The sequence below is a fragment of the Prionailurus bengalensis genome, chromosome B1 (genome assembly GCF_016509475.1).
Source record: "Prionailurus bengalensis isolate Pbe53 chromosome B1, Fcat_Pben_1.1_paternal_pri, whole genome shotgun sequence".
Taxonomy (NCBI): Eukaryota; Metazoa; Chordata; class Mammalia; order Carnivora; family Felidae; genus Prionailurus; species Prionailurus bengalensis.
Window position 1 is genome coordinate 84,726,255 of NC_057344.1, and position 12,489 is coordinate 84,738,743.

At 37.0% G+C, this 12,489-nt stretch overlaps 1 protein-coding gene across 1 annotated transcript in view; it reads left to right on the forward strand.

Moving 5' to 3' along the window:
• INPP4B (inositol polyphosphate-4-phosphatase type II B) overlaps positions 1–9,634 on the forward strand; it is a 399,964-nt gene extending 390,330 nt beyond the window's left edge. Inside the window, 1 exon segment of the mRNA XM_043568210.1 lies at positions 7,558–9,634. Within this exon segment, the coding sequence (XP_043424145.1) occupies positions 7,558–7,690 (133 nt within the window). The 3' untranslated portion in view covers positions 7,691–9,634.
• The last annotated feature ends 2,855 nt before the right edge of the window (positions 9,635–12,489 follow it).

The window sequence follows — 12,489 nt, forward strand, 5'->3', positions numbered from 1 at the left end:
TTTTGCTTTGTTTCTTTTAAAGAAATTTCTTTAAACAAGCTTCATTCTCTGTTTTGGCTCCTATCTGGCCAGGCTGATGGAAAGTCAATGCTATTATTTTGAGCTTTCTTCTTGCTACAGGACTTACCTTGCACTGAAACTTCTGAAAGGCTGTATCAGTCATTAGCCACTGATGTGCCTATTTTATTCATCGTGGTGCCTTTATGCCCCTTTATTTCATTGCACCAAGCCAAGCTCAAGAAAAGGGAATCTTTGGCAAAGCTGACCAGTGACTGAGGGCCAGCTTGCCTCCCGCCTCTCTCCACCTCCAGTGGTCCTCCCTTCCAGGGGCACCAATGCAGAACAATGCACAAGGTTTCACCCACCCCACCCCCCACCTCTATCCTCTCCCCAACTCCACACCAACTTTCATAGGTTTGTCCTCCTTCCATTTAGCGCTGTCTTTCTGTGTGTCTCACTCCACTTCTCTCCCCTTCTCTTTCTCTCTCTCCCACTCTTTTCTCTCTCAACCCTCAAAGGTCCTTTTTGCTTCTCACTGGATACCTCACATTTTCTCAGTCATGAGATTAACAAAGGGCAGATCTACTTAGGTCAGGCAGCTCTTGCTTTCAGCACTGCTAAAATCCCTGGGACACATGCTTTATACTGCAGCCTAAAATATAAGGGAGCAAAACACAAATTAGTGACTCAAAAATTTTTTATTACTGTCTTACCTGCATTTAACAATCACTTGCATATTAGCCTTCTTTTATCCAAATAAAATTAACCTCAGGCACTTCCTCATAAGCTTTTTTTCTTCAGTCCTTTCATCATTTATGATATTTCTTTCTGGACCTCATCCAAATACTCTTCTTTATAAAATTCTAAGATGAAAACTGAAATCAGTTCTCTGATAATCATCTGATGGAAGCAATTATACTTGAAACTCATTATGTCTCTCTCTTTCTCCTTCCTTTTTTCTTTAAACTTTTTTAATGTAAAACACAGACTTGATATCAAGCCACTTTCCTATCTTTTCTTGAGTTTTTTTCTGGGCACATGTACTTTTCTTTCTCATCAAAGCAATGTTTAGATACTATCTGAAAGTATCACTATTTGGAGCCTTGCTTCTTCTGACAAGAAGATATTCCTATTTTCTGGGTACTTTATAAAACTAAAAAAAGTGAAATGGGAAAAAGAATATAACAAGCGATACCAGGGAGAAATTGAATCAAAACAGATAAATAAGTCAGATTCCTTTTTTTAATTCTGAAAATAGGTAAGAATGAGCAGGAACATCTTTAGAGACCAAACACAATGTCAAAGAATGCTTTGCATTCTTTGATTTTTGCTCCCTACTTCACCTATTTCTTATTGAACCGTCACCTATTCTATTAGTAGAAAAAAATATGCATCTCTAGAGTACTGTAGTTATGTTTGAATAGAATCAAAGAATCACAGGAAGGTAGAGATGAAAGCAATTGTAGAAGTCATTTAATCTAATGTAACAACTAGCAAGAAATCACACCTGCCAGTTTCTGAGAGGTAACAAGAAACCTTGTGCTTAAAGGATCCCAGTCATAAAGTGAAAGGAATATGGTTTTGCCATTAGACAGGCAGTGATAAAAATTCCCTCTCTGCCACTTGAACAAGTCTTGTAACCCTTTTGAGCCCATGGAGATCATAATACTGACCAATTTAACTGTTTGTAAGAGATGAACAAGATAACACCTGTAAAGCATCATTTACATGATAGGACATGATATATGGGAGATCTTTTCCTTTTCCTTAAACACTCCCTGTGGTCTCCAAGGTGGCCCTGACTTTAACTTGGAGAAATCTTGACTCTGAAACCAACCACTTAACCATACATTTCCCTCTTCTCTAAGTTAGTGGGGCTTTACTCATTCTCTCAATCTCTGTCTTCTGTGATATGCAGGTTCCCGAGCTCACTATCACTTCCTGGTTATTGGGCTCTGATGTTCTCTAGTTCATAGCACGCCACCCCGCCCTACCCCCCCAACGCTGCCCCCCCCGCCCCCGCCCCAACAAAAATATCTTGTCTGGATACGCATGTCCTCCTCCTATGGGGAGAAACCACACTCCTCTGAGTGCATGTTTTGCTTACTACTTCTCTTTCTTTTATACCACCTTGTCCATGATAGTTAGAAACTCTATGACCCAGACATTCAAAGCTATAACATAGTCTTATGTCGTCTGAGTAATTTCTGCATTAGGGGCTTTTCCTATAGTCTACATAATATATTTTGAATTAGATTCTGAAATCCAATTAGAATGAAGAAACCATTTAAAGAAAAAATTTGTTTAATGTTATTATTTATTTTTGAGAGACAGAGAGAGAGAGAGAGGGATAGACCATGAGTGGGGGAGGGACAGAAAAGGAGACACAGAATCCGGAGCAGGCTCCAGGCTCCAAGCCGTCAGCACAGAGCTGGATGTGGGGCTGGGATTCGTGAACCATGAGATCATGACCTGAGCCAAAATCAGACGCTTAACTGACTGAGCCACCCAGGCACCCCAGAAGAAACCATTTTAAATGTGGTTGGTGTTCCAGGGGCTACAAAAGCTAATCTCGCTTCTAGGCCAATGGAAATTATCTCACCTTTGATATTCTTTTATTAAAATTTTCCCTACATGTAAATAGTTGCACAGTTTGTTTGTTTGTTTTTTAAGTCCTGGAAATATACTTTTAGTATTTTAATTATAAATTAAATTTTTGGAAAGCTTTGGTAGATAATTTGACATTTAAGTGTATTTTAGAAATTAAATTTCATGGCCTGGATCTAAACTGAAAACAAGAAGTCCTTTCCCCTTATTTTATCAGACTGTCATATAAGCAAACTGGAAAGCAGGGAAAGTACATTCTCAACATCCTTTCCTTGCAATTGCTATTGTAAAGCATGGAAAAGGCCTTCAAATTTAGCTTCTTATCTATAAAATGTGCACTTCAACTTGAAGATTTTTTAAAGTCACTTTTACATATGAGAATCTATGATTCTATGATTTCTGTTCCACTTTCAAAGTTCTTATTGATGCCAGACCTACATTACATTCAGTTTTACACAGATCTGCCAGCTTAAAATCTGACACAATCCAGCAATCTAGGGCCTGAAACAAGGTGCTTTATTAAGATCAATGTATTACATGAATGTAGATGCAAATAGAGCTCTATAAACTATTGGCTCTAAAATCTTGGCTCATAATTTCACAATGGTGTACCCATAGCTCCAAACTTGGATATAATTAGATGTGAAATGGTCTCATTTTAGTATGGAAGAAATCAGCTTCCTGGTCAGAAGGAAGTATTTTTCAATTCAGTTTTGACTGGGAATTTTCCTTTGAGGGAGCTTGAAGGGCTATAGTGGTTAAAAGAATAAAATATCAAATAGCAAAACTCTTCATGAATAATTACCCAGCAGGAGAAGATAAGAAGACTATAAATTTTGTTTTTTAGAGGTTTGCATGGTTTAAGAGTATACCTGCAGTGGTGGGGGGGGGGGGGGGCTCGTGATCTATGATACAGCAGTAGTCACTGACAGAAAAGAGGGGGGAAATCTGCAAATATCATCAAGCTATGCACATTGGGTTTCATTTAAAGAAATGTCTCCTCATGTAGGCAGTGGTGTATTTAAAAGTAAGACATTTCCTTTTACTTGTTTTTGAGTGATTGCTCTGACAGGTCTTTAAAGAAAAAAAAATCATTTTCTATCCTGCAGATTCAGTAACTGCCCTTAAATGACTGATCATGTCGCATTTTCAGTGGAGACAACATTGTGATTTGCTTCCATGGTGATCTACCAACGATGGCTAAAACTAATGACTCTGGATTGTCAGGGTACCTTGTAAGGTGGCCACTAATTTGTTATTTTTCATAATCTGCTGGTGAGGAAATTACTAATATTATTCAACACATCCTTTGCAGTTTACACTTGCAGAGTGCTTAAAAATTCATTTGTGGTTATGAAGAAATGACCATTTGAGCTATTCTTAGCAGAAAGCAAGGAAACAGTGCCAAGAGTACCCTTCTCCACATTATGACATAATTGGGGGCCTTGGGCTTTAACTTCTATGACAGCCGATAGGCCATGTTACTTTCAATTCTAGCTGAATAATAGAATTATTGTGTGTGAGGCATTTTTAATGTATTAATCTAATCTCCAGAGATTGAAGTTAGTAAACAGCAAAGTAATTCAATTATAAAATTGTCCTTCCAGAAACAAAACCAAAAAGTAACAATGCAACCTTTTAATTTAGTAATTTTCACTTTGAAGGCATATTTGGCAGACAGACTGGAAAGCATTAAATGGGCTCTGGCAGTTCTTTAAAAAAAAAGCCACCTAGTATAAATTAGTCCACTGTATTTGGATTAAGGACTGTTATAAGATCCTTTCAACTTACTTTTGGCCAATAGTGTACTCCTCAGCCAGAGCCCATGTACAGGTGGCCCCACTGGGAAAGAGAGAGTATGTCTATACTATTATACTATTATGTTGATAGATTGTGGTTAATATTTAACCTAAATTTCTAATCAGAATGTAATATTTGTAATATGATTGATAGATGAGAGAGAGAAAGAGATCGATTGATTTAGGAGACTATATTTCTTTAACGGGGAACACTGGAGAGGAACCAAGGTTACAACAAAATTAAGATTTGCTACAGATAACTTTCATCTTAAAACTGCACAGGAGGGAATGTTAGTGATACTAGAGAAATAATTTTGGGCAAAGAAGCTTTTCTGAATCACAAGGATATCAATTCTTTAAAACCCACAGCGTATTTCCTACCTAACGTGCCGTAGAATGTTGAACAAGTAACTGGGTTACTCATACAATTGATGATGGGAATTATGCAGGTCCAGAATAACTCTTCTTTAGCTCAACAAGCCATTTGTTTTTCAGATAAGCCTCTATTTCACTTTGTCACTGGCTCCATAGTTCTTAGGTTTTACCAAAGAACAAGTATAACATGGGCACAGCATAACATGATTGATTTGATGCTTTAAACTAAGTCAGATAAATGTTCAAAGTAATTATGATTGCTACTGGGCCAAATGTGGCCAGTAATGTGGTCAAATGACTCGTCAAGAATGTCTGTGCAGCAAGTTTTCAGGGGCTGCAAGTGGTTGAAAGGGGGCTATGGAAGCTAAGGGGCTTGCTTGCAGGGCACTTTTCCTAAGACTGAGTAACAACCAGTTTTCTGCCTCAAAACCTGGAAGAGCTGATAAAGATCAAACCAGTCCTTGACAACTGACTGTGATTGAAATTCTGAATACTCTGAATACTGATGAAATACAATATAGAAAAGAATTTTTATTTTCAGCATATATCAGTATGGCGTATTTCAGACTTGCCATAATTGGAGCTGCCTTTAAGCCCAATTACAAATGCCCATTTTTTACTCACACAGAAAATCTTTTCTTTCCCAGAGAATCACTCTGCAATATGGATCTCTTTTAAGACCAGGAGTCCCTTGGAGATAGATTTGGCCTCATCTAAGTTAAGATAGCAGCAGAAAACATAGTTTATGAGCTGAACTAACAGAAGGACGCTGAGTCGGGGTTTGTTAAACTAATCGTATGGCTGGCAAAGGATGACATATCAGATGTTTCATTCATTTTAAATACCAAACCATTTCCATAAATCACTTTTATAGCCTTAAATACATTATGTAAGTATAGTAACATTAGATGGTGTGTTTAAATGTGCCAGGCATGTCCGTTTGCTTCTCTGCATGCTGTGTTTCTCTTCTTATTTTCCAAAGATGTATTTATCAGATTATTTTTATGGGTCCATATTTTAGTTTTATTCATGTAGTCTTGTTGATTGGTGCTGTTATGTTTATTTGATTCTTCCTTGTACATACACATTCAACTCATGTGAGTATCATAGTGTCTCTCCCTTCCTGCACACACAAAAAAAAAGAATCTTCTTTTTTAATACATTTGTCAATGTAGGACAGTAAGAAAATAATACACAGATGCATTTGGGGCTATTTAGCATAAAAAACTCCATCTGAAACAGTTGTATTCTATAAAATAATGTGTTGAATTTCAGGATATTTAAGGTTGAGTTTCTTTACTGTGTGAATGCTATACTATTTTCTTTTCTCCCCTGACTCCCCGCCCCCCCCCCTCCCTGTTTAACAGCAGACAAACCCAGGGAGCACTGAGTGAATCCGATGATCCTGAAACAGGCTGTCTAACTGATAACAAGCCAACTTCTCGACACTTCTATCCTGTCGCCTTGCTGCTTGTCAGCTCACACCTGTTAGTTGTGTGGCTTATTTTAAGTCTTGCATTACTATTAGCCAAATACCAATAAGTTTTATGTTGTATTCCTTTCTTTTCTACAAATGACAATGGACTTTAAATTATGGGGACAATGCTGTAATATTTCTACATTTTCAGATTCACAGAATTTAAAAAAATGTTTGAAATGTGTTTTGTTTGTTTTTCCTAAAATCTAAAAAAGAAGTACTATGCATTAAGTGAATTATTTTGCTCTTTTGTTCATGGAAAAGTGTTTCCCACTGTTAACCAACTCAAAAGAATTTTTAAATTTCTGTCTTTGGAGTAAGACAAAGAACAGAATCCTGAAAGCTTGAAGTTCTGCACCTCCTGTTTCTCTTCCCATTCAATTTATTCAAGACAATTAAGAATGAATTTGCACAATGCACTGAAACCCTGAGTCAAGTCTTAGAGATGTGGGAGGTTCGAGACTTTATTTCCACTGTGCTAACATCCTTGTTGCCATCAGCTGACAGAACCTTCTGTTTGATTTCTTAATCTGTTAGTTATGTTGGTTCTTTGCCTCAATTTACCCTTTTCTGTCCAGTAATTTGATGGAGAGAATGGCTATTTATGTTTTGTAATTAAATTAACCTGTTTGTAACTCTTGTTTGGGTTGATTTGGCTCTCGGAGTACTTTTCTATTCTTTTTAACAAGGTCTTGTTTGTGTCTTACACGCCATTTTCAGCCCCTGTGACTTTTGTACTGTCTGTGCACAAGCACCCTTCCTTTATAAAGCAGAGACTTGGACCAGGCTGTTCAGAAAGCCATTTTTCTCTTCGTTGCACAGCTAAAATAATGAAGTAAAATAGAGATGAAATTTTCCTTTGAAATCTATAGGGCCAGACTTAATAAATTAAATGCCTTATTCCTAGAACCTGCATCCTTAGGGCTACATGTAGATCTTAATGTGTTTTAAAGAGACTGACATTAATTTATGGAAAAGTTATAAAAAGGCAGATATATTTATGAAACTAAAGTGAAGCTGTATTGTGGAGCAAATTATATTTAAAGCGTTTATTAAACCTTAAATATCTGTTAAGAGCAAAGAGACTTTAATCATCTCCTTCTGAGGGCAATAATGGTATTGGGCCTGGCCTAGGATTTAATTTTGTAAGATGTATCATCATTTGTGAAAAAAAAAAAAATGTAGAGTTGAATCTTTGTTATTTTTACTTGGACTGTTGCTGCAACTCTGCATTGAACAAATAAAGCATATTTATTTATTCCGTGTTTCATGAAGTTGTACTTTTTCCCCTTTCACCAGAGAAGGATGCCGCATAGAGAATGTTCTGAAGAATATCAAATGCAGAAAGTATGCTTTCAACATGCTACAGCTGCTGGCTTTCCCCAAGTACTACCGACCTCCAGAGGGGACTTATGGAAAAGCTGACACCTAACTTTACCAACATGTAAATAACCAGGAACACAATTACGCTTCAGTCGGATAATCTCCACCTTTCTAAACTGTTTTATTGTCACGAGTTTGTGGAGGGAGCTGATCAGGGATGTTTGCCCAAATCTAGGAATTACTCGAATTAGGTCTTAGCATATTAGTCTGAAAGAAATCCATTAAAAAGTCTCCAGGAACATTGTGATTCTAGTTCTCGCTTCTACGCGGTGCCCCTCGCAGGCTGAGGTCAGCTCAGAATGTGTACATTTCATTCACAGTTGTCCCTTAGTGGAAGGCACTGATTCTGAGGAAACGTAGGTTGCTGCAGGAGGAGTACAGGTGACTCATAGAGGGGCGCTTGACCTCCAGAATGAACACAGGAGAGTGTAAAGGAGAGAGGGACTCAGACACGGTATTTCACAGCCTTTCTCACGAGTAACCTTAGAGCCCATTTGTGGTATTTGTAAAATATCTTTCTAGGGAATTAAAATTCGGTAGCATCAACGCATGATGTTGACGGCAGAAGCAGGTTGCCGGTGTGCTTTTTAAAGACTGTGGTCCTCCAGGCGAGACATAACCAGTCCTCCGGAACAGGTAGATGACAGTGTTAGCAACTCAGTGGAGATACTTTTCAATAACATGGTATCTTTTCTAAACTCTGACACAGGTTGTATGGTGATAAAGTTGTATAGTAGAAAAATCCCGTGAGGAACTAAAACTGCAAGAAAACGAAAGCTGATCACCCTGCTGATGTTAAACATGAAAATCCCCGTCAGCCTGAACTTTGTATAGCCAAGTTCATAAAAGTCCAAAAAATATCTTCGTGATGTTTTCCAATAGTCATCTTGCTACAGAATATAGATGGTGGAATCTGCGTTGTCTGGCATAGATTACTACGTGTGAATAAACATTTTAAGACATATGCAACCATAGCTAATGATAAACCAAAATAATTATTTCTGTTGACTTCAATTTCCAAATCACACCAGCATAGGTTTTCCAATATTCCAAATTAGAAATTGCTGTAGAGATTATCTTGTATAATGTCATTATAAATGGGTAAATTAAAGCACGAGGAAGATATGCCCCCAATAATCCAGCTAGATAGTTTTAGAACCATAATTATAATCTCTTCTTACCTTCCTAGCCTGTGCCATGCTAAAAATGCATGAAAATTATGGGAGAATGCTAGTTAGTTAAACAAAAATTGTCATTTATTGCTGGAATTAAACCTTAGAGTACAACAGTCTGAAAAAATGAAACCTATTTTCTCCAGATGTTGAGTTTATTCTTTCTCCTCACTCATTGGAAGAGTATGACATCCAGAGCACAAATCTACCCTTTGGATATGCCAGAGCCTCATTACATAGATGTCTCTTGGCTGTGACCACATTCAGTGGATAATATTATGGGGCTTTCCATAGCTAGTGTGACAGCTTCTTGGCTAAGATATCTGTTGATTAAGGACTCCAAACAGATCTCTAGGCTCATGTAGGGTTTTCAGATTACTACAAATTTTAGATAACTGTTTTGGGCTTTGAATACTAGAATTATCAATCCATATTTTAGCTAATGATTTGCGGGCATTATATTTGAGACCATTGACAAACAATTCATAGCCGTCTTAATAAAAAGTGGCTGTATACTAAAGATCTATTCACAAAGTTTTTGGTGTTCTCCCTTATATTTCATTCTCCCTTTCAATGATTAGACATAACTTTTGAATTGTTCAGTTTAATTTGAAAATGGTAGGATTTGGGGTTATTTTTATTATCCCATTGAATTTAAGGTAAAGAGGTTGGGATGACAGAGGTTTCCTCGAATAACAATGAAGCCTCATTCAGTATGTCAGAGTGGTCTGGGTTCCAAAAGACCTTAAGTGAAAATGTATCATCTTATAAACGGTATAATTTTTGTCTGTATTTTTAAAAATGAAAACTCTTGACTCAAATGTGGAAAAAAAAAAACTTATTAAATGGAAAGCCAACAGTAGGGTTTTCTATTTGGGGGAAGATATTTCAAAGATTTTTTTTTTCTTTTGAAAAGTACTAATATAGAAGTCTTAAAGGCTAGAGTTTACTGTAATACAAATGCATAGAAGTTTTCGTTTATTATTAGCATAGTCATCTGCATTTCCCTATATGAAGCCTGTATTTGTACATACTTTTAAAAGTGGATTTAGGGGCGCCTGGGTGGCTTGGTCGGTTAAGTGTCCGACTTTGGCTCAGGTCATGATCTCACGGTCCGTGAGTTCGAGCCCCGCGTCGGGCTCTGGGCTGACAGCTCAGAGCCTGGAGCCTGTTTCAGATTCTGTGTCTCCCTCTCTCTCTGCCCCTCCCCTGTTCATGCTCTGTCTCTCTCTGTCTCAAAAATAAATAAACGTTAAAAAAAATTTTTTTAAGTGGATTTCATCAAGAAAATTCATGTTTTGTATCAACAACAATATTGCTCCTTTCCTGAGAGATATTCTAACTATTCTTAGAAATCCACTTCACTATTTCTTTTTTCTTAATTTTTTTAATGTTTATTTATTTTTGAAGGAGAGAGAGACAGAGCGTGAGCGGGGAAGGGGTAGAAAGGGAGGGAGACGCAGAATCTGAAGCAGGCTCCAGGCTCTGAGCTATCAGTGCAGAGCCGGATGTGGGGCTCGAACTTATGAGCTGCGAGATCATGACCTGAGCCGAAGTTGGGCATTCAACCAACTGAGCCATCCAGGTGCCCCCCACTTCACTATGTCTTAAGTTATTATGGTTTTCTAAATCAAAGAGCAAATGTTAAAAAGTTTTAAAATCTCCTTTGTACAAACACAGCCTAATCATCCTTTTCTCTATTTTTATTTAAATGATAACACCAGCAGGCCTATTTCAAGAGATCAAATTGACTCAGAAACTGAACCAAGAAAATGACATTTCCAAACAAGATAATTTATTTTTGCTAAAAATATGTTTCCCCTCTAATGATATCAAATGTACATATCAATTCCGTATTAGCTCTTCTGCAGGGTTCTGCAGAAAACATGTTTAAAAACAAGGGAAGGTAAAATCTTGATTATGTTTGACCCGGCTACAAAAAACCCAGAGACTGAAAATGTTCCACAAGACAGCTAAACATAAAAGTTTCGGATATTTGATTGAAGCCAAGCCACACTTGGATGCATTCATTCATTTATTTCTCGTGTGGTTTTTGTTTTTGTTTTTGTTTTTGTTTTTCTTGTTAATATTGTCTCTGACTTTGTCTACACCCTGCCAGAACAATCCTTTGATGTTTGGTGAGTCCAGCCATCCAGCGTCAGAGCAACCATTTGATCCTGCTGACAAATTGTGCTAAAATGCCCACTCACCTAATTAGAGCAGTATGCCATGTGACTAACCTCCAGCTCTTACTTTATCAGACTAACTCCTGTTTTTCTGAAAAACTCTGAAGTCTTCAAAACTAGTATCTGGAGGAAGGATACTTTCCTTTTTTCCTCCCCCCTCAACTAAATACAGTATTTTGCATAAAATTTCACGATGGAAAAGAAAAAGATTTATATAGAGTACTACCTTTCCTCTCAACAAATCAAGCCCCTCATGTCAACAAGTATGGTACATGCCAAGGAGAAAGGATACCAGTGATGTGCTAGAACTGGCTTCGGCAGACCCATGAGAGTTGATCATTGAATTTTCAAGAATTTTGTAAGCCAGTTGTTAAACACACCATCATTAAATATTAAATTATCAAAAGCAATTGAATAAATCTTATTAAAAACAAAGATAATAATGAAAACCTACCACTTCATAATTATTTCCCTTCATATTACTCTTTATCTGTGCTTTTGAGGTTATTTATGTCAATTGTACGTACGCAGTGGAAACACTATTATCATGTTCTGTGCATCTCTTCTTGACTCCACACCCAGTAGCATCATGTGGGTAGCTTGAAATTGACCACAGTGGGAGTATGTACACCAAAGAAATTACCAAATGCTACAAACCGGGACCTTTAATTTCTGAAAAGCCAGGTGTTAAACATTTACCAGCACACAACTGAAAGTCACCATCACTTTTTCTCCGGCAAATAACAAATAATTGGAAGCAGTATAAAGTTATTCATATGGTATTAAATTCAACCACTCACCTTCAGATGGCTACAACTTTGTTTTGGTTTTTACCCTTTTTTAAAGATACCTGTTAGACTATAAGTAATATTTGGCATTTATATTTTATTTGTAATTAAATTATTTAATCATATAGACACATTCAAAAATGTATCTCTCTTGATGTTCTGCAAGGGAAATCTTAGCAATGCAACTTTAGTGTAAGCAATAACAGCAGCTGAATTCAGGAAAATGTTACCCTAATTATAGCACCACTGAAAATGTGCTTCAGTACAAATTTTTAAGTTTATAATTTTAGCACTTCCTAAAAGCAGGAAAAACAGTAACATATAACTGTGTTCAGATTCTAATAAATGTAGTTTAGTTGAAACCCAAACTGTTAAGCAAATTGAACTCTGGCGGTATGCTAAAACATCGCAGATGTTTTAGATGTTTGCTTTCCAAATACGGTGGCGTATCAATTGTTTAATTCAATATCCAGGGCACCTTTTGTAACCCTTAGGAAATAAGTTAACGTTTATTACGGATTTAAGAAACTGGCCTAAGAAAACCGGTGATCAGCAGTTACAAAAGCCCAGTGAGCATTTTGAACAAAAAGGATCCCTGATAGCTTAAGGCCTTACAAATTATGCACCAAAGAGAATGATCTGTGTAGTTGATTGACAACTTTAGTGTGAATTGACATTCATTTAGCCAGCTGCAATCTGCAA